The sequence below is a fragment of the Xyrauchen texanus genome, unplaced genomic scaffold, assembly GCF_025860055.1.
Source record: "Xyrauchen texanus isolate HMW12.3.18 unplaced genomic scaffold, RBS_HiC_50CHRs HiC_scaffold_128, whole genome shotgun sequence".
Lineage (NCBI taxonomy): Eukaryota > Metazoa > Chordata > Actinopteri > Cypriniformes > Catostomidae > Xyrauchen > Xyrauchen texanus.
Genome location: NW_026265630.1, coordinates 48,922 through 68,000, shown reverse-complemented (window position 1 = coordinate 68,000; position 19,079 = coordinate 48,922). Strand labels below are relative to the sequence as shown.

Genomic DNA, 19,079 nt, shown 5'->3' with positions numbered 1-19,079 from the left:
GACATGTATATAAAATGTCAGTATTGACATACCCATCAGTTGATGAAGTTCATTGAGGAAGCTGACTGGTTGTATGAGATCTCCATCATGGAATGAGTATTCCATACTGCCACTGATTTGGTTTGATGTGCTCCTGCAGGAATAGGCAATAAAGCTTTTAGTAAAGAGCTATATTAAACATGATCAAATGAGTTCAACCTAAATTTAAGAGTACACAAATGTTTTTTTGTGTGTTTGATCATAGATTTATGTGTGTGTGTGTATTCTACGTAATGAAAAATTTAAGAAATGTAATGAGTATGATTAAAAACAAGAAGCCAGTCTGCATCTTACATGAAATTGGATAATATGGGTGCCAAGATCAGGCTGTGAGGATCATTCAGAAGAGTGTTCAGCTGCAGGTGAAAATCAAACCATTCGTTAAACTTTGGGTAAGATTTGAATTGGACCTCACCGCTGTGATTAGATAAGTTGTAAATGCTTACCACATTATTGATAGCATCCTTCACTTGTTGGTAAGTGCTGCTCCTTAGATCAGGATCCTCTGGCATGGTGATGTTCATCACGTTAAATGTAAAGATGACTACGTAGGAGGTTTCTGAGATTTCTGTTTGGAGGGACATGTTATAAATTTTCATATCAATGTTTTGCATTCCTCGCTGTTTGACATTTTCATATTACAAAGGCTGGATGACTCAAAATGATGAAACTTACTCTCGTAGGTGATGTTTACCACCTCCACTGATTTGCTGAGCTGTGACTGTCTGGATTTCAGGAGATTGGTGACTGCACGGAGGACTAGTTCTTCACTTGGGACTGGTGATGAAGAGTTGAACAGCAGTTTGCTTGTCACCAAAGCTGAACCAAATCTGAAAGAAATAACACTTTAGTTAAATACAATTCAGGGATATGGAATACAATTATGAAACCATGACTGATTATGACTTCTGAAAAAGACATTCAGCACTTACACTTGGTTTGAAGAACTCACAGGGGCGTTAGATGTTATCACAGAAGATGTTGGTGTAGTGGTAAAGCCTACAAAAAAAGACACAAGGAAGTAATATGATGGTTTGGATTCAGAGCAAAAGCAAATTCCTTAACTGTCAAGAAATTCAAACAGTAGACTTTCTATAAAATGTCAGTATTGACATACCCATCAGTTGATGAAGTTCATTGAGGAAGCTGACTGGTTGTATGAGATCTCCATCATGGAATGAGTATTCCATACTGCCACTGATTTGGTTTGATGTGCTCCTGCAGGAATAGGCAGTAAAGCTTTTAGTAAAGAGCTATATTAAACATGATCAAAAGAGTTCAACCTAAATTTAAGAGTACACAAATGTTTTTTTGTGTGTTTGATCATAGATTTATATGTGTGTGTGTATTCTACGTAATGAAAAATTTAAGAAATGTAATGAGTATGATTAAAAACAAGAAGCCAGTCTGCATCTTACATGAAATTGGATGATATGGGTGCCAAGATCAGGCTGTGAGGATCATTCAGAAGAGTGTTCAGCTGCAAGTGAAAATCAAACCATTCAGTTAAACTTTGGGTAAGATTTGAATTGGACCTCACCGCTGTGAATAGATAAATTGTAAATGCTTACCACATTATTGATAGCATCCTTCACTTGTTGGTAAGTGCTGCTCCTTAGATCAGGATCCTCTGGCATGGAGATGTTCATCACGTTAAATGTAAAGATGACTACGTAGGAGGTTTCTGAGATTTCTGTTTGGAGGGACATGTTATAAATTTTCATATCAATGTTTTGCATTCCTCGCTGTTTGACATTTTCATATTACAAAGGCTGGATGACTCAAAATGATGAAACTTACTCTCGTAGGTGATGTTTACCACCTCCACTGATTTGCTGAGCTGTGACTGTCTGGATTTCAGGAGATTGGTGACTGCACGGAGGACTAGTTCTTCACTTGGGACTGGTGATGAAGAGTTGAACAGCAGTTTGCTTGTCACCAAAGCTGAACCAAATCTGAAAGAAATAACACTTTAGTTAAATACAATTCAGGGATATGGAATACAATTATGAAACCATGACTGATTATGACTTCTGAAAAAGACATTCAGCACTTACACTTGGTTTGAAGAACTCACAGGGGCGTTAGATGTTATCACAGAAGATGTTGGTGTAGTGGTAAAGCCTACAAAAAAGACACAAGGAAGTAATATGATGGTTTGGATTCAGAGCAAAAGCAAATTCCTTAACTGTCAAGAAATTCAAACAGTAGACTTTCTATAAAATGTCAGTATTGACATACCCATCAGTTGATGAAGTTCATTGAGGAAGCTGACTGGTTGTATGAGATCTCCATCATGGAATGAGTATTCCATACTGCCACTGATTTGGTTTGATGTGCTCCTGCAGGAATAGGCAGTAAAGCTTTTAGTAAAGAGCTATATTAAACATGATCAAAAGAGTTCAACCTAAATTTAAGAGTACACAAATGTTTTTTGTGTGTTTGATCATAGATTTATATGTGTGTGTGTATTCTACGTAATGAAAAATTTAAGAAATGTAATGAGTATGATTAAAAACAAGAAGCCAGTCTGCATCTTACATGAAATTGGATGATATGGGTGCCAAGATCAGGCTGTGAGGATCATTCAGAAGAGTGTTCAGCTGCAAGTGAAAATCAAACCATTCGTTAAACTTTGGGTAAGATTTGAATTGGACCTTACCGCTGTGATTAGATGAATTGTAAATGCTTACCACATTATTGATAGCATCCTTCACTTGTTGGTAAGTGCTGCTCCTTAGATCAGGATCCTCTGGCATGGTGATGTTCATCACGTTAAATGTAAAGATGACTACGTAGGAGGTTTCTGAGATTTCTGTTTGGAGGGACATGTTATAAATTTTCATATCAATGTTTTGCATTCCTCGCTGTTTGACATTTTCATATTACAAAGGCTGGATGACTCAAAATGATGAAACTTACTCTCGTAGGTGATGTTTACTACCTCCACTGATTTGCTGAGCTGTGACTGTCTGGATTTCAGGAGATTGGTGACTGCACGGAGGACTAGTTCTTCACTTGGGACTGGTGATGAAGAGTTGAACAGCAGTTTGCTTGTCACCAAAGCTGAACCAAATCTGAAAGAAATAACACTTTAGTTAAATACAATTCAGGGATATGGAATACAATTATGAAACCATGACTGATTATGACTTCTGAAAAAGACATTCAGCACTTACACTTGGTTTGAAGAACTCACAGGGGTGTTAGATGTTATCACAGAAGATGTTGGTGTAGTGGTAAAGCCTACAAAAAAGACACAAGGAAGTAATATGATGGTTTGGATTCAGAGCAAAAGCAAATTCCTTAACTGTCAAGAAATTCAAACAGCAGACTTTCTATAAAATGTCAGTATTGACATACCCATCAGTTGATGAAGTTCATTGAGGAAGCTGACTGGTTGTATGAGATCTCCATCATGGAATGAGTATTCCATACTGCCACTGATTTGGTTTGATGTGCTCCTGCAGGAATAGGCAGTAAAGCTTTTAGTAAAGAGCTATATTAAACATGATCAAAAGAGTTCAACCTAAATTTAAGAGTACACAAATGTTTTTTGTGTGTTTGATCATAGATTTATATGTGTGTGTGTATTCTACGTAATGAAAAATTTAAGAAATGTAATGAGAATGATTAAAAACAAGAAGCCAGTCTGCATCTTACATGAAATTGGATGATATGGGTGCCAAGATCAGGCTGTGAGGTTCATTCAGAAGGGTGTTCAGCTGCAGGTGAAAATCAAACCATTCGTTAAACTTTGGGTAAGATTTGAATTGGACCGCACCGCTGTGATTAGATGAGTTGTAAATGCTTACCACATTATTGATAGCATCCTTCACTTGTTGGTAAGTGCTGCTCCTTAGATCAGGATCCTCTGGCATGGTGATGTTCATCACGTTAAATGTAAAGATGACTACGTAGGAGGTTTCTGAGATTTCTGTTTGGAGGGACATGTTATAAATTTTCATATCAATGTTTTGCATTCCTCGCTGTTTGACATTTTCATATTACAAAGGCTGGATGACTCAAAATGATGAAACTTACTCTCGTAGGTGATGTTTACCACCTCCACTGATTTGCTGAGCTGTGACTGTCTGGATTTCAGGAGATTGGTGACTGCACGGAGGACTAGTTCTTCACTTGGGACTGGTGATGAAGAGTTGAACAGCAGTTTGCTTGTCACCAAAGCTGAACCAAATCTGAAAGAAATAACACTTTAGTTAAATACAATTCAGGGATATGGAATACAATTATGAAACCATGACTGATTATGACTTCTGAAAAAGACATTCAGCACTTACACTTGGTTTGAAGAGCTCACAGGGCGTTAGATGTTATCACAGAAGATGTTGGTGTAGTGGTAAAGCCTACAAAAAAAGACACAAGGAAGTAATATGATGGTTTGGATTCAGAGCAAAAGCAAATTCCTTAACTGTCAAGAAATTCAAACAGCAGACTTTCTATAAAATGTCAGTATTGACATACCCATCAGTTGATGAAGTTCATTGAGGAAACTGACTGGTTGTATGAGATCTCCATCATGGAATGAGTATTCCATACTGCCACTGATTTGGTTTGATGTGCTCCTGCAGGAATAGGCAGTAAAGCTTTTAGTAAAGAGCTATATTAAACATGATCAAAAGAGTTCAACCTAAATTTAAGAGTACACAAATGTTTTTTGTGTGTTTGATCATAGATTTATATGTGTGTGTGTATTCTACGTAATGAAAAATTTAAGAAATGTAATGAGTATGATTAAAAACAAGAAGCCAGTCTGCATCTTACATGAAATTGGATGATATGGGTGCCAAGATCAGGCTGTGAGGATCATTCAGAAGAGTGTTCAGCTGCAGGTGAAAATCAAACCATTCGTTAAACTTTGGGTAAGATTTGAATTGGACCTCACCGCTGTGAATAGATAAATTGTAAATGCTTACCACATTATTGATAGCATCCTTCACTTGTTGGTAAGTGCTGCTCCTTAGATCAGGATCCTCTGGCATGGAGATGTTCATCACGTTAAATGTAAAGATGACTACGTAGGAGGTTTCTGAGATTTCTGTTTGGAGGGACATGTTATAAATTTTCATATCAATGTTTTGCATTCCTCGCTGTTTGACATTTTCATATTACAAAGGCTGGATGACTCAAAATGATGAAACTTACTCTCGTAGGTGATGTTTACCACCTCCACTGATTTGCTGAGCTGTGACTGTCTGGATTTCAGGAGATTGGTGACTGCACGGAGGACTAGTTCTTCACTTGGGACTGGTGATGAAGAGTTGAACAGCAGTTTGCTTGTCACCAAAGCTGAACCAAATCTGAAAGAAATAACACTTTAGTTAAATACAATTCAGGGATATGGAATACAATTATGAAACCATGACTGATTATGACTTCTGAAAAAGACATTCAGCACTTACACTTGGTTTGAAGAACTCACAGGGGCGTTAGATGTTATCACAGAAGATGTTGGTGTAGTGGTAAAGCCTACAAAAAAAGACACAAGGAAGTAATATGATGGTTTGGATTCAGAGCAAAAGCAAATTCCTTAACTGTCAAGAAATTCAAACAGTAGACTTTCTATAAAATGTCAGTATTGATATACCCATCAGTTGATGAAGTTCATTGAGGAAGCTGACTGGTTGTATGAGATCTCCATCATGGAATGAGTATTCCATACTGCCACTGATTTGGTTTGATGTGCTCCTGCAGGAATAGGCAGTAAAGCTTTTAGTAAAGAGCTATATTAAACATGATCAAAAGAGTTCAACCTAAATTTAAGAGTACACAAATGTTTTTTTGTGTGTTTGATCATAGATTTATATGTGTGTGTGTATTCTACGTAATGAAAAATTTAAGAAATGTAATGAGTATGATTAAAAACAAGAAGCCAGTCTGCATCTTACATGAAATTGGATGATATGGGTGCCAAGATCAGGCTGTGAGGATCATTCAGAAGAGTGTTCAGCTGCAGGTGAAAATCAAACCATTCGTTAAACTTTGGGTAAGATTTGAATTGGACCTCACCGCTGTGAATAGATAAATTGTAAATGCTTACCACATTATTGATAGCATCCTTCACTTGTTGGTAAGTGCTGCTCCTTAGATCAGGATCCTCTGGCATGGAGATGTTCATCACGTTAAATGTAAAGATGACTACGTAGGAGGTTTCTGAGATTTCTGTTTGGAGGGACATGTTATAAATTTTCATATCAATGTTTTGCATTCCTCGCTGTTTGACATTTTCATATTACAAAGGCTGGATGACTCAAAATGATGAAACTTACTCTCGTAGGTGATGTTTACCACCTCCACTGATTTGCTGAGCTGTGACTGTCTGGATTTCAGGAGATTGGTGACTGCACGGAGGACTAGTTCTTCACTTGGGACTGGTGATGAAGAGTTGAACAGCAGTTTGCTTGTCACCAAAGCTGAACCAAATCTGAAAGAAATAACACTTTAGTTAAATACAATTCAGGGATATGGAATACAATTATGAAACCATGACTGATTATGACTTCTGAAAAAGACATTCAGCACTTACACTTGGTTTGAAGAACTCACAGGGGCGTTAGATGTTATCACAGAAGATGTTGGTGTAGTGGTAAAGCCTACAAAAAAAGACACAAGGAAGTAATATGATGGTTTGGATTCAGAGCAAAAGCAAATTCCTTAACTGTCAAGAAATTCAAACAGTAGACTTTCTATAAAATGTCAGTATTGACATACCCATCAGTTGATGAAGTTCATTGAGGAAGCTGACTGGTTGTATGAGATCTCCATCATGGAATGAGTATTCCATACTGCCACTGATTTGGTTTGATGTGCTCCTGCAGGAATAGGCAGTAAAGCTTTTAGTAAAGAGCTATATTAAACATGATCAAAAGAGTTCAACCTAAATTTAAGAGTACACAAATGTTTTTTTGTGTGTTTGATCATAGATTTATATGTGTGTGTGTATTCTACGTAATGAAAAATTTAAGAAATGTAATGAGTATGATTAAAAACAAGAAGCCAGTCTGCATCTTACATGAAATTGGATGATATGGGTGCCAAGATCAGGCTGTGAGGATCATTCAGAAGAGTGTTCAGCTGCAAGTGAAAATCAAACCATTCGTTAAACTTTGGGTAAGATTTGAATTGGACCTTACCGCTGTGATTAGATGAATTGTAAATGCTTACCACATTATTGATAGCATCCTTCACTTGTTGGTAAGTGCTGCTCCTTAGATCAGGATCCTCTGGCATGGTGATGTTCATCACGTTAAATGTAAAGATGACTACGTAGGAGGTTTCTGAGATTTCTGTTTGGAGGGACATGTTATAAATTTTCATATCAATGTTTTGCATTCCTCGCTGTTTGACATTTTCATATTACAAAGGCTGGATGACTCAAAATGATGAAACTTACTCTCGTAGGTGATGTTTACTACCTCCACTGATTTGCTGAGCTGTGACTGTCTGGATTTCAGGAGATTGGTGACTGCACGGAGGACTAGTTCTTCACTTGGGACTGGTGATGAAGAGTTGAACAGCAGTTTGCTTGTCACCAAAGCTGAACCAAATCTGAAAGAAATAACACTTTAGTTAAATACAATTCAGGGATATGGAATACAATTATGAAACCATGACTGATTATGACTTCTGAAAAAGACATTCAGCACTTACACTTGGTTTGAAGAACTCACAGGGGTGTTAGATGTTATCACAGAAGATGTTGGTGTAGTGGTAAAGCCTACAAAAAAGACACAAGGAAGTAATATGATGGTTTGGATTCAGAGCAAAAGCAAATTCCTTAACTGTCAAGAAATTCAAACAGCAGACTTTCTATAAAATGTCAGTATTGACATACCCATCAGTTGATGAAGTTCATTGAGGAAGCTGACTGGTTGTATGAGATCTCCATCATGGAATGAGTATTCCATACTGCCACTGATTTGGTTTGATGTGCTCCTGCAGGAATAGGCAGTAAAGCTTTTAGTAAAGAGCTATATTAAACATGATCAAAAGAGTTCAACCTAAATTTAAGAGTACACAAATGTTTTTTTGTGTGTTTGATCATAGATTTATATGTGTGTGTGTATTCTACGTAATGAAAAATTTAAGAAATGTAATGAGAATGATTAAAAACAAGAAGCCAGTCTGCATCTTACATGAAATTGGATGATATGGGTGCCAAGATCAGGCTGTGAGGTTCATTCAGAAGGGTGTTCAGCTGCAGGTGAAAATCAAACCATTCGTTAAACTTTGGGTAAGATTTGAATTGGACCTCACCGCTGTGATTAGATGAATTGTAAATGCTTACCACATTATTGATAGCATCCTTCACTTGTTGGTAAGTGCTGCTCCTTAGATCAGGATCCTCTGGCATGGTGATGTTCATCACGTTAAATGTAAAGATGACTACGTAGGAGGTTTCTGAGATTTCTGTTTGGAGGGACATGTTATAAATTTTCATATCAATGTTTTGCATTCCTCGCTGTTTGACATTTTCATATTACAAAGGCTGGATGACTCAAAATGATGAAACTTACTCTCGTAGGTGATGTTTACTACCTCCACTGATTTGCTGAGCTGTGACTGTCTGGATTTCAGGAGATTGGTGACTGCACGGAGGACTAGTTCTTCACTTGGGACTGGTGATGAAGAGTTGAACAGCAGTTTGCTTGTCACCAAAGCTGAACCAAATCTGAAAGAAATAACACTTTAGTTAAATACAATTCAGGGATATGGAATACAATTATGAAACCATGACTGATTATGACTTCTGAAAAAGACATTCAGCACTTACACTTGGTTTGAAGAGCTCACAGGGGCGTTAGATGTTATCACAGAAGATGTTGGTGTAGTGGTAAAGCCTACAAAAAAAGACACAAGGAAGTAATATGATGGTTTGGATTCAGAGCAAAAGCAAATTCCTTAACTGTCAAGAAATTCAAACAGCAGACTTTCTATAAAATGTCAGTATTGACATACCCATCAGTTGATGAAGTTCATTGAGGAAGCTGACTGGTTGTATGAGATCTCCATCATGGAATGAGTATTCCATACTGCCACTGATTTGGTTTGATGTGCTCCTGCAGGAATAGGCAGTAAAGCTTTTAGTAAAGAGCTATATTAAACATGATCAAAAGAGTTCAACCTAAATTTAAGAGTACACAAATGTTTTTTGTGTGTTTGATCATAGATTTATATGTGTGTGTGTATTCTACGTAATGAAAAATTTAAGAAATGTAATGAGTATGATTAAAAACAAGAAGCCAGTCTGCATCTTACATGAAATTGGATGATATGGGTGCCAAGATCAGGCTGTGAGGATCATTCAGAAGAGTGTTCAGCTGCAGGTGAAAATCAAACCATTCGTTAAACTTTGGGTAAGATTTGAATTGGACCTCACCGCTGTGATTAGATGAATTGTAAATGCTTACCACATTATTGATAGCATCCTTCACTTGTTGGTAAGTGCTGCTCCTTAGATCAGGATCCTCTGGCATGGTGATGTTCATCACGTTAAATGTAAAGATGACTACGTAGGAGGTTTCTGAGATTTCTGTTTGGAGGGACATGTTATAAATTTTCATATCAATGTTTTGCATTCCTAGCTGTTTGACATTTTCATATTACAAAGGCTGGATGACTCAAAATGATGAAACTTACTCTCGTAGGTGATGTTTACCACCTCCACTGATTTGCTGAGCTGTGACTGTCTGGATTTCAGGAGATTGGTGACTGCACGGAGGACTAGTTCTTCACTTGGGACTGGTGATGAAGAGTTGAACAGCAGTTTGCTTGTCACCAAAGCTGAACCAAATCTGAAAGAAATAACACTTTAGTTAAATACAATTCAGGGATATGGAATACAATTATGAAACCATGACTGATTATGACTTCTGAAAAAGACATTCAGCACTTACACTTGGTTTGAAGAGCTCACAGGGGCGTTAGATGTTATCACAGAAGATGTTGGTGTAGTGGTAAAGCCTACAAAAAAGACACAAGGAAGTAATATGATGGTTTGGATTCAGAGCAAAAGCAAATTCCTTAACTGTCAAGAAATTCAAACAGTAGACTTTCTATAAAATGTCAGTATTGACATACCCATCAGTTGATGAAGTTCATTGAGGAAGCTGACTGGTTGTATGAGATCTCCATCATGGAATGAGTATTCCATACTGCCACTGATTTGGTTTGATGTGCTCCTGCAGGAATAGGCAGTAAAGCTTTTAGTAAAGAGCTATATTAAACATGATCAAAAGAGTTCAACCTAAATTTAAGAGTACACAAATGTTTTTTGTGTGTTTGATCATAGATTTATATGTGTGTGTGTATTCTACGTAATGAAAAATTTAAGAAATGTAATGAGTATGATTAAAAACAAGAAGCCAGTCTGCATCTTACATGAAATTGGATGATATGGGTGCCAAGATCAGGCTGTGAGGATCATTCAGAAGAGTGTTCAGCTGCAGGTGAAAATCAAACCATTCGTTAAACTTTGGGTAAGATTTGAATTGGACCTCACCGCTGTGAATAGATAAATTGTAAATGCTTACCACATTATTGATAGCATCCTTCACTTGTTGGTAAGTGCTGCTCCTTAGATCAGGATCCTCTGGCATGGTGATGTTCATCACGTTAAATGTAAAGATGACTACGTAGGAGGTTTCTGAGATTTCTGTTTGGAGGGACATGTTATAAATTTTCATATCAATGTTTTGCATTCCTCGCTGTTTGACATTTTCATATTACAAAGGCTGGATGACTCAAAATGATGAAACTTACTCTCGTAGGTGATGTTTACCACCTCCACTGATTTGCTGAGCTGTGACTGTCTGGATTTCAGGAGATTGGTGACTGCACGGAGGACTAGTTCTTCACTTGGGACTGGTGATGAAGAGTTGAACAGCAGTTTGCTTGTCACCAAAGCTGAACCAAATCTGAAAGAAATAACACTTTAGTTAAATACAATTCAGGGATATGGAATACAATTATGAAACCATGACTGATTATGACTTCTGAAAAAGACATTCAGCACTTACACTTGGTTTGAAGAGCTCACAGGGGCGTTAGATGTTATCACAGAAGATGTTGGTGTAGTGGTAAAGCCTACAAAAAAAGACACAAGGAAGTAATATGATGGTTTGGATTCAGAGCAAAAGCAAATTCCTTAACTGTCAAGAAATTCAAACAGTAGACTTTCTATAAAATGTCAGTATTGACATACCCATCAGTTGATGAAGTTCATTGAGGAAGCTGACTGGTTGTATGAGATCTCCATCATGGAATGAGTATTCCATACTGCCACTGATTTGGTTTGATGTGCTCCTGCAGGAATAGGCAGTAAAGCTTTTAGTAAAGAGCTATATTAAACATGATCAAAAGAGTTCAACCTAAATTTAAGAGTACACAAATGTTTTTTTGTGTGTTTGATCATAGATTTATATGTGTGTGTGTATTCTACGTAATGAAAAATTTAAGAAATGTAATGAGTATGATTAAAAACAAGAAGCCAGTCTGCATCTTACATGAAATTGGATGATATGGGTGCCAAGATCAGGCTGTGAGGATCATTCAGAAGAGTGTTCAGCTGCAGGTGAAAATCAAACCATTCGTTAAACTTTGGGTAAGATTTGAATTGGACCTCACCGCTGTGATTAGATGAATTGTAAATGCTTACCACATTATTGATAGCATCCTTCACTTGTTGGTAAGTGCTGCTCCTTAGATCAGGATCCTCTGGCATGGTGATGTTCATCACGTTAAATGTAAAGATGACTACGTAGGAGGTTTCTGAGATTTCTGTTTGGAGGGACATGTTATAAATTTTCATATCAATGTTTTGCATTCCTCGCTGTTTGACATTTTCATATTACAAAGGCTGGATGACTCAAAATGATGAAACTTACTCTCGTAGGTGATGTTTACCACCTCCACTGATTTGCTGAGCTGTGACTGTCTGGATTTCAGGAGATTGGTGACTGCACGGAGGACTAGTTCTTCACTTGGGACTGGTGATGAAGAGTTGAACAGCAGTTTGCTTGTCACCAAAGCTGAACCAAATCTGAAAGAAATAACACTTTAGTTAAATACAATTCAGGGATATGGAATACAATTATGAAACCATGACTGATTATGACTTCTGAAAAAGACATTCAGCACTTACACTTGGTTTGAAGAGCTCACAGGGGCGTTAGATGTTATCACAGAAGATGTTGGTGTAGTGGTAAAGCCTACAAAAAAAGACACAAGGAAGTAATATGATGGTTTGGATTCAGAGCAAAAGCAAATTCCTTAACTGTCAAGAAATTCAAACAGCAGACTTTCTATAAAATGTCAGTATTGACATACCCATCAGTTGATGAAGTTCATTGAGGAAGCTGACTGGTTGTATGAGATCTCCATCATGGAATGAGTATTCCATACTGCCACTGATTTGGTTTGATGTGCTCCTGCAGGAATAGGCAGTAAAGCTTTTAGTAAAGAGCTATATTAAACATGATCAAAAGAGTTCAACCTAAATTTAAGAGTACACAAATGTTTTTTGTGTGTTTGATCATAGATTTATATGTGTGTGTGTATTCTACGTAATGAAAAATTTAAGAAATGTAATGAGTATGATTAAAAACAAGAAGCCAGTCTGCATCTTACATGAAATTGGATGATATGGGTGCCAAGATCAGGCTGTGAGGATCATTCAGAAGAGTGTTCAGCTGCAGGTGAAAATCAAACCATTCGTTAAACTTTGGGTAAGATTTGAATTGGACCTCACCGCTGTGAATAGATAAATTGTAAATGCTTACCACATTATTGATAGCATCCTTCACTTGTTGGTAAGTGCTGCTCCTTAGATCAGGATCCTCTGGCATGGAGATGTTCATCACGTTAAATGTAAAGATGACTACGTAGGAGGTTTCTGAGATTTCTGTTTGGAGGGACATGTTATAAATTTTCATATCAATGTTTTGCATTCCTCGCTGTTTGACATTTTCATATTACAAAGGCTGGATGACTCAAAATGATGAAACTTACTCTCGTAGGTGATGTTTACCACCTCCACTGATTTGCTGAGCTGTGACTGTCTGGATTTCAGGAGATTGGTGACTGCACGGAGGACTAGTTCTTCACTTGGGACTGGTGATGAAGAGTTGAACAGCAGTTTGCTTGTCACCAAAGCTGAACCAAATCTGAAAGAAATAACACTTTAGTTAAATACAATTCAGGGATATGGAATACAATTATGAAACCATGACTGATTATGACTTCTGAAAAAGACATTCAGCACTTACACTTGGTTTGAAGAGCTCACAGGGGCGTTAGATGTTATCACAGAAGATGTTGGTGTAGTGGTAAAGCCTACAAAAAAAGACACAAGGAAGTAATATGATGGTTTGGATTCAGAGCAAAAGCAAATTCCTTAACTGTCAAGAAATTCAAACAGTAGACTTTCTATAAAATGTCAGTATTGACATACCCATCAGTTGATGAAGTTCATTGAGGAAGCTGACTGGTTGTATGAGATCTCCATCATGGAATGAGTATTCCATACTGCCACTGATTTGGTTTGATGTGCTCCTGCAGGAATAGGCAGTAAAGCTTTTAGTAAAGAGCTATATTAAACATGATCAAAAGAGTTCAACCTAAATTTAAGAGTACACAAATGTTTTTTGTGTGTTTGATCATAGATTTATATGTGTGTGTGTATTCTACGTAATGAAAAATTTAAGAAATGTAATGAGTATGATTAAAAACAAGAAGCCAGTCTGCATCTTACATGAAATTGGATGATATGGGTGCCAAGATCAGGCTGTGAGGATCATTCAGAAGAGTGTTCAGCTGCAAGTGAAAATCAAACCATTCGTTAAACTTTGGGTAAGATTTGAATTGGACCTCACCGCTGTGAATAGATAAATTGTAAATGCTTACCACATTATTGATAGCATCCTTCACTTGTTGGTAAGTGCTGCTCCTTAGATCAGGATCCTCTGGCATGGAGATGTTCATCACGTTAAATGTAAAGATGACTACGTAGGAGGTTTCTGAGATTTCTGTTTGGAGGGACATGTTATAAATTTTCATATCAATGTTTTGCATTCCTCGCTGTTTGACATTTTCATATTACAAAGGCTGGATGACTCAAAATGATGAAACTTACTCTCGTAGGTGATGTTTACCACCTCCACTGATTTGCTGAGCTGTGACTGTCTGGATTTCAGGAGATTGGTGACTGCACGGAGGACTAGTTCTTCACTTGGGACTGGTGATGAAGAGTTGAACAGCAGTTTGCTTGTCACCAAAGCTGAACCAAATCTGAAAGAAATAACACTTTAGTTAAATACAATTCAGGGATATGGAATACAATTATGAAACCATGACTGATTATGACTTCTGAAAAAGACATTCAGCACTTACACTTGGTTTGAAGAGCTCACAGGGGCGTTAGATGTTATCACAGAAGATGTTGGTGTAGTGGTAAAGCCTACAAAAAAAGACACAAGGAAGTAATATGATGGTTTGGATTCAGAGCAAAAGCAAATTCCTTAACTGTCAAGAAATTCAAACAGTAGACTTTCTATAAAATGTCAGTATTGACATACCCATCAGTTGATGAAGTTCATTGAGGAAGCTGACTGGTTGTATGAGATCTCCATCATGGAATGAGTATTCCATACTGCCACTGATTTGGTTTGATGTGCTCCTGCAGGAATAGGCAGTAAAGCTTTTAGTAAAGAGCTATATTAAACATGATCAAAAGAGTTCAACCTAAATTTAAGAGTACACAAATGTTTTTTGTGTGTTTGATCATAGATTTATATGTGTGTGTGTATTCTACGTAATGAAAAATTTAAGAAATGTAATGAGTATGATTAAAAACAAGAAGCCAGTCTGCATCTTACATGAAATTGGATGATATGGGTGCCAAGATCAGGCTGTGAGGATCATTCAGAAGAGTGTTCAGCTGCAGGTGAAAATCAAACCATTCGTTAAACTTTGGGTAAGATTTGAATTGGACCTCACCGCTGTGAATAGATAAATTGTAAATGCTTACCACATTATTGATAGCATCCTTCACTTGTTGGTAAGTGCTGCTCCTTAGATCAGGATCCTCTGGCATGGTGATGTTCATCACGTTAAATGTAAAGATGACTACGTAGGAGGTTTCTGAGATTTCTGTTTGGAGGGACATGTTATAAATTTTCATATCAATGTTTTGCATTCCTCGCTGTTTGACATTTTCATATTACAAAGGCTGGATGACTCAAAATGATGAAACTTACTCTCGTAGGTGATGTTTACCACCTCCACTGATTTGCTGAGCTGTGACTGTCTGGATTTCAGGAGATTGGTGACTGCACGGAGGACTAGTTCTTCACTTGGGACTGGTGATGAAGAGTTGAACAGCAGTTTGCTTGTCACCAAAGCTGAACCAAATCTGAAAGAAATAACACTTTAGTTAAATACAATTCAGGGATATGGAATACAATTATGAAACCATGACTGATTATGACTTCTGAAAAAGACATTCAGCACTTACACTTGGTTTGAAGAGCTCACAGGGGCGTTAGATGTTATCACAGAAGATGTTGGTGTAGTGGTAAAGCCTACAAAAAAAGACACAAGGAAGTAATATGATGGTTTGGATTCAGAGCAAAAGCAAATTCCTTAACTGTCAAGAAATTCAAACAGTAGACTTTCTATAAAATGTCAGTATTGACATACCCATCAGTTGATGAAGTTCATTGAGGAAGCTGACTGGTTGTATGAGATCTCCATCATGGAATGAGTATTCCATACTGCCACTGATTTGGTTTGATGTGCTCCTGCAGGAATAGGCAGTAAAGCTTTTAGTAAAGAGCTATATTAAACATGATCAAAAGAGTTCAACCTAAATTTAAGAGTACACAAATGCTTTTTTGTGTGTTTGATCATAGATTTATATGTGTGTGTGTATTCTACGTAATGAAAAATTTAAGAAATGTAATGAGTATGATTAAAAACAAGAAGCCAGTCTGCATCTTACATGAAGTTGGATGATATGGGTGCCAAGATCAGGCTGTGAGGATCATTCAGAAGAGTGTTCAGCTGCAAGTGAAAATCAAACCATTCGTTAAACTTTGGGTAAGATTTGAATTGGACCTCACCGCTGTGAATAGATAAATTGTAAATGCTTACCACATTATTGATAGCATCCTTCACTTGTTGGTAAGTGCTGCTCCTTAGATCAGGATCCTCTGGCATGGTGATGTTCATCACGTTAAATGTAAAGATGACTACGTAGGAGGTTTCTGAGATTTCTGTTTGGAGGGACATGTTATAAATTTTCATATCAATGTTTTGCATTCCTCGCTGTTTGACATTTTCATATTACAGAGGCTGGATGACTCAAAATGATGAAACTTACTCTCGTAGGTGATGTTTACCACCTCCACTGATTTGCTGAGCTGTGACTGTCTGGAGTTCAAGAGATTGGTGACTGCACGGAGGACTAGTTCTTCACTTGGGACTGGTGATGAAGAGTTGAACAGCAGTTTGCTTGTCACCAAAGCTGAACCAAATCTGAAAGAAATAACACTTTAGTTAAATACAATTCAGGGATATGGAATACAATTATGAAACCATGACTGATTATGACTTCTGAAAAAGACATTCAGCACTTACACTTGGTTTGAAGAGCTCACAGGGGCGTTAGATGTTATCACAGAAGATGTTGGTGTAGTGGTAAAGCCTACAAAAAAAGACACAAGGAAGTAATATGATGGTTTGGATTCAGAGCAAAAGCAAATTCCTCAACTGTCAAGAAATTCAAACAGTAGACTTTCTATAAAATGTCAGTATTGACATACCCATCAGTTGATGAAGTTCATTGAGGAAGCTGACTGGTTGTATGAGATCTCCATCATGGAATGAGTATTCCATACTGCCACTGATTTGGTTTGATGTGCTCCTGCAGGAATAGCCAGTAAAGCTTTTAGTAAAGAGCTATATTAAACATGATCAAAAGAGTTCAACCTAAATTTAAGAGTACACAAATGATTTTTTGTGTGTTTGATCATAGATTTATATGTGTGTGTGTATTCTACGTAATGAAAAATGTAAGAAATGTTATGAGTATGATTAAAAACAAGAAGCCAGTCTGCATCTTACATGAAATTGGATGATATGGGTGCCAAGATCAGGCTGTGAGGATCATTCAGAAGAGTGTTCAGCTGCAGGTGAAAATCAAACCATTCGTTAAACTTTGGGTAAGATTTGAATTGGACCTCACCGCTGTGAATAGATAAATTGTAAATGCTTACCACATTATTGATAGCATCCTTCACTTGTTGGTAAGTGCTGCTCCTTAGATCAGGATCCTCTGGCATGGTGATGTTCATCACGTTAAATGTAAAGATGACTACGTAGGAGGTTTCTGAGATTTCTGTTTGGAGGGACATGTTATAAATTTTCATATCAATGTTTTGCATTCCTCGCTGTTTGACATTTTCATATTACAAAGGCTGGATGACTCAAAATGATGAAACTTACTCTCGTAGGTGATGTTTACCACCTCCACTGATTTGCTGAGCTGTGACTGTCTGGATTTCAGGAGATTGGTGACTGCACGGAGGACTAGTTCTTCACTTGGGACTGGTGATGAAGAGTTGAACAGCAGTTTGCTTGTCACCAAAGCTGAACCAAATCTGAAAGAAATAACACTTTAGTTAAATACAATTCAGGGATATGGAATACAATTATGAAACCATGACTGATTATGACTTCTGAAAAAGACATTCAGCACTTACACTTGGTTTGAAGAGCTCACAGGGGCGTTAGATGTTATCACAGAAGATGTTGGTGTAGTGGTAAAGCCTACAAAAAAAGACACAAGGAAGTAATATGATGGTTTGGATTCAGAGCAAAAGCAAATTCCTCAACTGTCAAGAAATTCAAACAGTAGACTTTCTATAAAATGTCAGTATTGACATACCCATCAGTTGATGAAGTTCATTGAGGAAGCTGACTGGTTGTATGAGATCTCCATCATGGAATGAGTATTCCATACTGCCACTGATTTGGTTTGATGTGCTCCTGCAGGAATAGCCAGTAAAGCTTTTAGTAAAGAGCTATATTAAACATGATCAAAAGAGTTCAACCTAAATTTAAGAGTACACAAATGATTTTTTGTGTGTTTGATCATAGATTTATATGTGTGTGTGTATTCTACGTAATGAAAAATGTAAGAAATGTTATGAGTATGATTAAAAACAAGAAGCCAGTCTGCATCTTACATGAAATTGGATGATATGGGTGCCAAGATCAGGCTGTGAGGATCATTCAGAAGAGTGTTCAGCTGCAGGTGAAAATCAAACCATTCGTTAAATTTTGGGTAAGATTTGAATTGGACCTCACCGCTGTGATTAGATAAATTGTAAATGCTTACCACATTATTGATAGCATCCTTCACTTGTTGGTAAGTGCTGCTCCTTAGATCAGGATCCTCTGGCATGGTGATGTTCATCACGTTAAATGTAAAGATGACTACGTAGGAGGTTTCTGAGATTTCTGTTTGGAGGGACATGTTATAAATTTTCATATCAATGTTTTGCATTCCTCGCTGTTTGACATTTTCATATTACAAAGGCTGGATGACTCAAAATGATGAAACTTACTCTCGTAGGTGATGTTTACCACCTCCACTGATTTGCTGAGCTGTGACTGTCTGGATTTCAGGAGATTGGTGACTGCACGGAGGACTAGTTCTTCACTTGGGACTGGTGATGAAGAGTTGAACAGCAGTTTGCTTGTCACCAAAGCTGAACCAAATCTGAAAGAAATAACGCTTTAGTTAAATACAATTCAGGGATATGGAATACAATTATGAAACCATGACTGATTATGACTTCTGAAAAAGACATTCAGCACTTACACTTGGTTTGAAGAGCTCACAGGGGCGTTAGATGTTATCACAGAAGATGTTGGTGTAGTGGTAAAGCCTACAAAAAAAGACACAAGGAAGTAATATGATGGTTAGGATTCAGAGCAAAAGCAAATTCCTTAACTGT

The 19,079-nt window shown here is 37.3% G+C and overlaps 1 protein-coding gene across 1 annotated transcript in view; it reads right to left on the bottom strand.

Moving 5' to 3' along the window:
- Window positions 1-32: 32 nt before the first annotated feature.
- The window catches only part of LOC127641664 (uncharacterized), a gene marked incomplete at its 3' end in the record, with an annotated part of 30,144 nt that continues 11,097 nt past the window's right edge, over window positions 33-19,079 (bottom strand). Inside the window, exons 46-94 of the mRNA XM_052124600.1 lie at window positions 18,944-19,010; window positions 18,687-18,841; window positions 18,458-18,579; window positions 18,306-18,367; window positions 18,005-18,105; window positions 17,820-17,886; window positions 17,563-17,717; window positions 17,334-17,455; window positions 16,881-17,016; window positions 16,696-16,762; window positions 16,439-16,593; window positions 16,210-16,331; window positions 16,058-16,119; window positions 15,757-15,857; window positions 15,572-15,638; window positions 15,315-15,469; window positions 15,086-15,207; window positions 14,934-14,995; window positions 14,634-14,734; window positions 14,449-14,515; window positions 14,192-14,346; window positions 13,963-14,084; window positions 13,811-13,872; window positions 13,511-13,611; window positions 13,326-13,392; window positions 13,069-13,223; window positions 12,840-12,961; window positions 12,688-12,749; window positions 12,388-12,488; window positions 12,203-12,269; window positions 11,946-12,100; window positions 11,717-11,838; window positions 11,565-11,626; window positions 11,264-11,364; window positions 11,079-11,145; window positions 10,822-10,976; window positions 10,593-10,714; window positions 10,441-10,502; window positions 10,141-10,241; window positions 9,957-10,023; window positions 9,700-9,854; window positions 9,471-9,592; window positions 9,319-9,380; window positions 9,019-9,119; window positions 8,834-8,900; window positions 8,577-8,731; window positions 8,348-8,469; window positions 334-395; window positions 33-133 (exon numbers count right to left, since the gene is read on the bottom strand). Of these exons, the coding sequence (XP_051980560.1) occupies window positions 33-133; window positions 334-395; window positions 8,348-8,469; window positions 8,577-8,731; window positions 8,834-8,900; window positions 9,019-9,119; window positions 9,319-9,380; window positions 9,471-9,592; window positions 9,700-9,854; window positions 9,957-10,023; window positions 10,141-10,241; window positions 10,441-10,502; window positions 10,593-10,714; window positions 10,822-10,976; window positions 11,079-11,145; window positions 11,264-11,364; window positions 11,565-11,626; window positions 11,717-11,838; window positions 11,946-12,100; window positions 12,203-12,269; window positions 12,388-12,488; window positions 12,688-12,749; window positions 12,840-12,961; window positions 13,069-13,223; window positions 13,326-13,392; window positions 13,511-13,611; window positions 13,811-13,872; window positions 13,963-14,084; window positions 14,192-14,346; window positions 14,449-14,515; window positions 14,634-14,734; window positions 14,934-14,995; window positions 15,086-15,207; window positions 15,315-15,469; window positions 15,572-15,638; window positions 15,757-15,857; window positions 16,058-16,119; window positions 16,210-16,331; window positions 16,439-16,593; window positions 16,696-16,762; window positions 16,881-17,016; window positions 17,334-17,455; window positions 17,563-17,717; window positions 17,820-17,886; window positions 18,005-18,105; window positions 18,306-18,367; window positions 18,458-18,579; window positions 18,687-18,841; window positions 18,944-19,010 (5,043 nt within the window). The remainder of the gene's footprint in view (window positions 134-333; window positions 396-8,347; window positions 8,470-8,576; window positions 8,732-8,833; window positions 8,901-9,018; window positions 9,120-9,318; window positions 9,381-9,470; window positions 9,593-9,699; window positions 9,855-9,956; window positions 10,024-10,140; window positions 10,242-10,440; window positions 10,503-10,592; window positions 10,715-10,821; window positions 10,977-11,078; window positions 11,146-11,263; window positions 11,365-11,564; window positions 11,627-11,716; window positions 11,839-11,945; window positions 12,101-12,202; window positions 12,270-12,387; window positions 12,489-12,687; window positions 12,750-12,839; window positions 12,962-13,068; window positions 13,224-13,325; window positions 13,393-13,510; window positions 13,612-13,810; window positions 13,873-13,962; window positions 14,085-14,191; window positions 14,347-14,448; window positions 14,516-14,633; window positions 14,735-14,933; window positions 14,996-15,085; window positions 15,208-15,314; window positions 15,470-15,571; window positions 15,639-15,756; window positions 15,858-16,057; window positions 16,120-16,209; window positions 16,332-16,438; window positions 16,594-16,695; window positions 16,763-16,880; window positions 17,017-17,333; window positions 17,456-17,562; window positions 17,718-17,819; window positions 17,887-18,004; window positions 18,106-18,305; window positions 18,368-18,457; window positions 18,580-18,686; window positions 18,842-18,943; window positions 19,011-19,079) is intronic.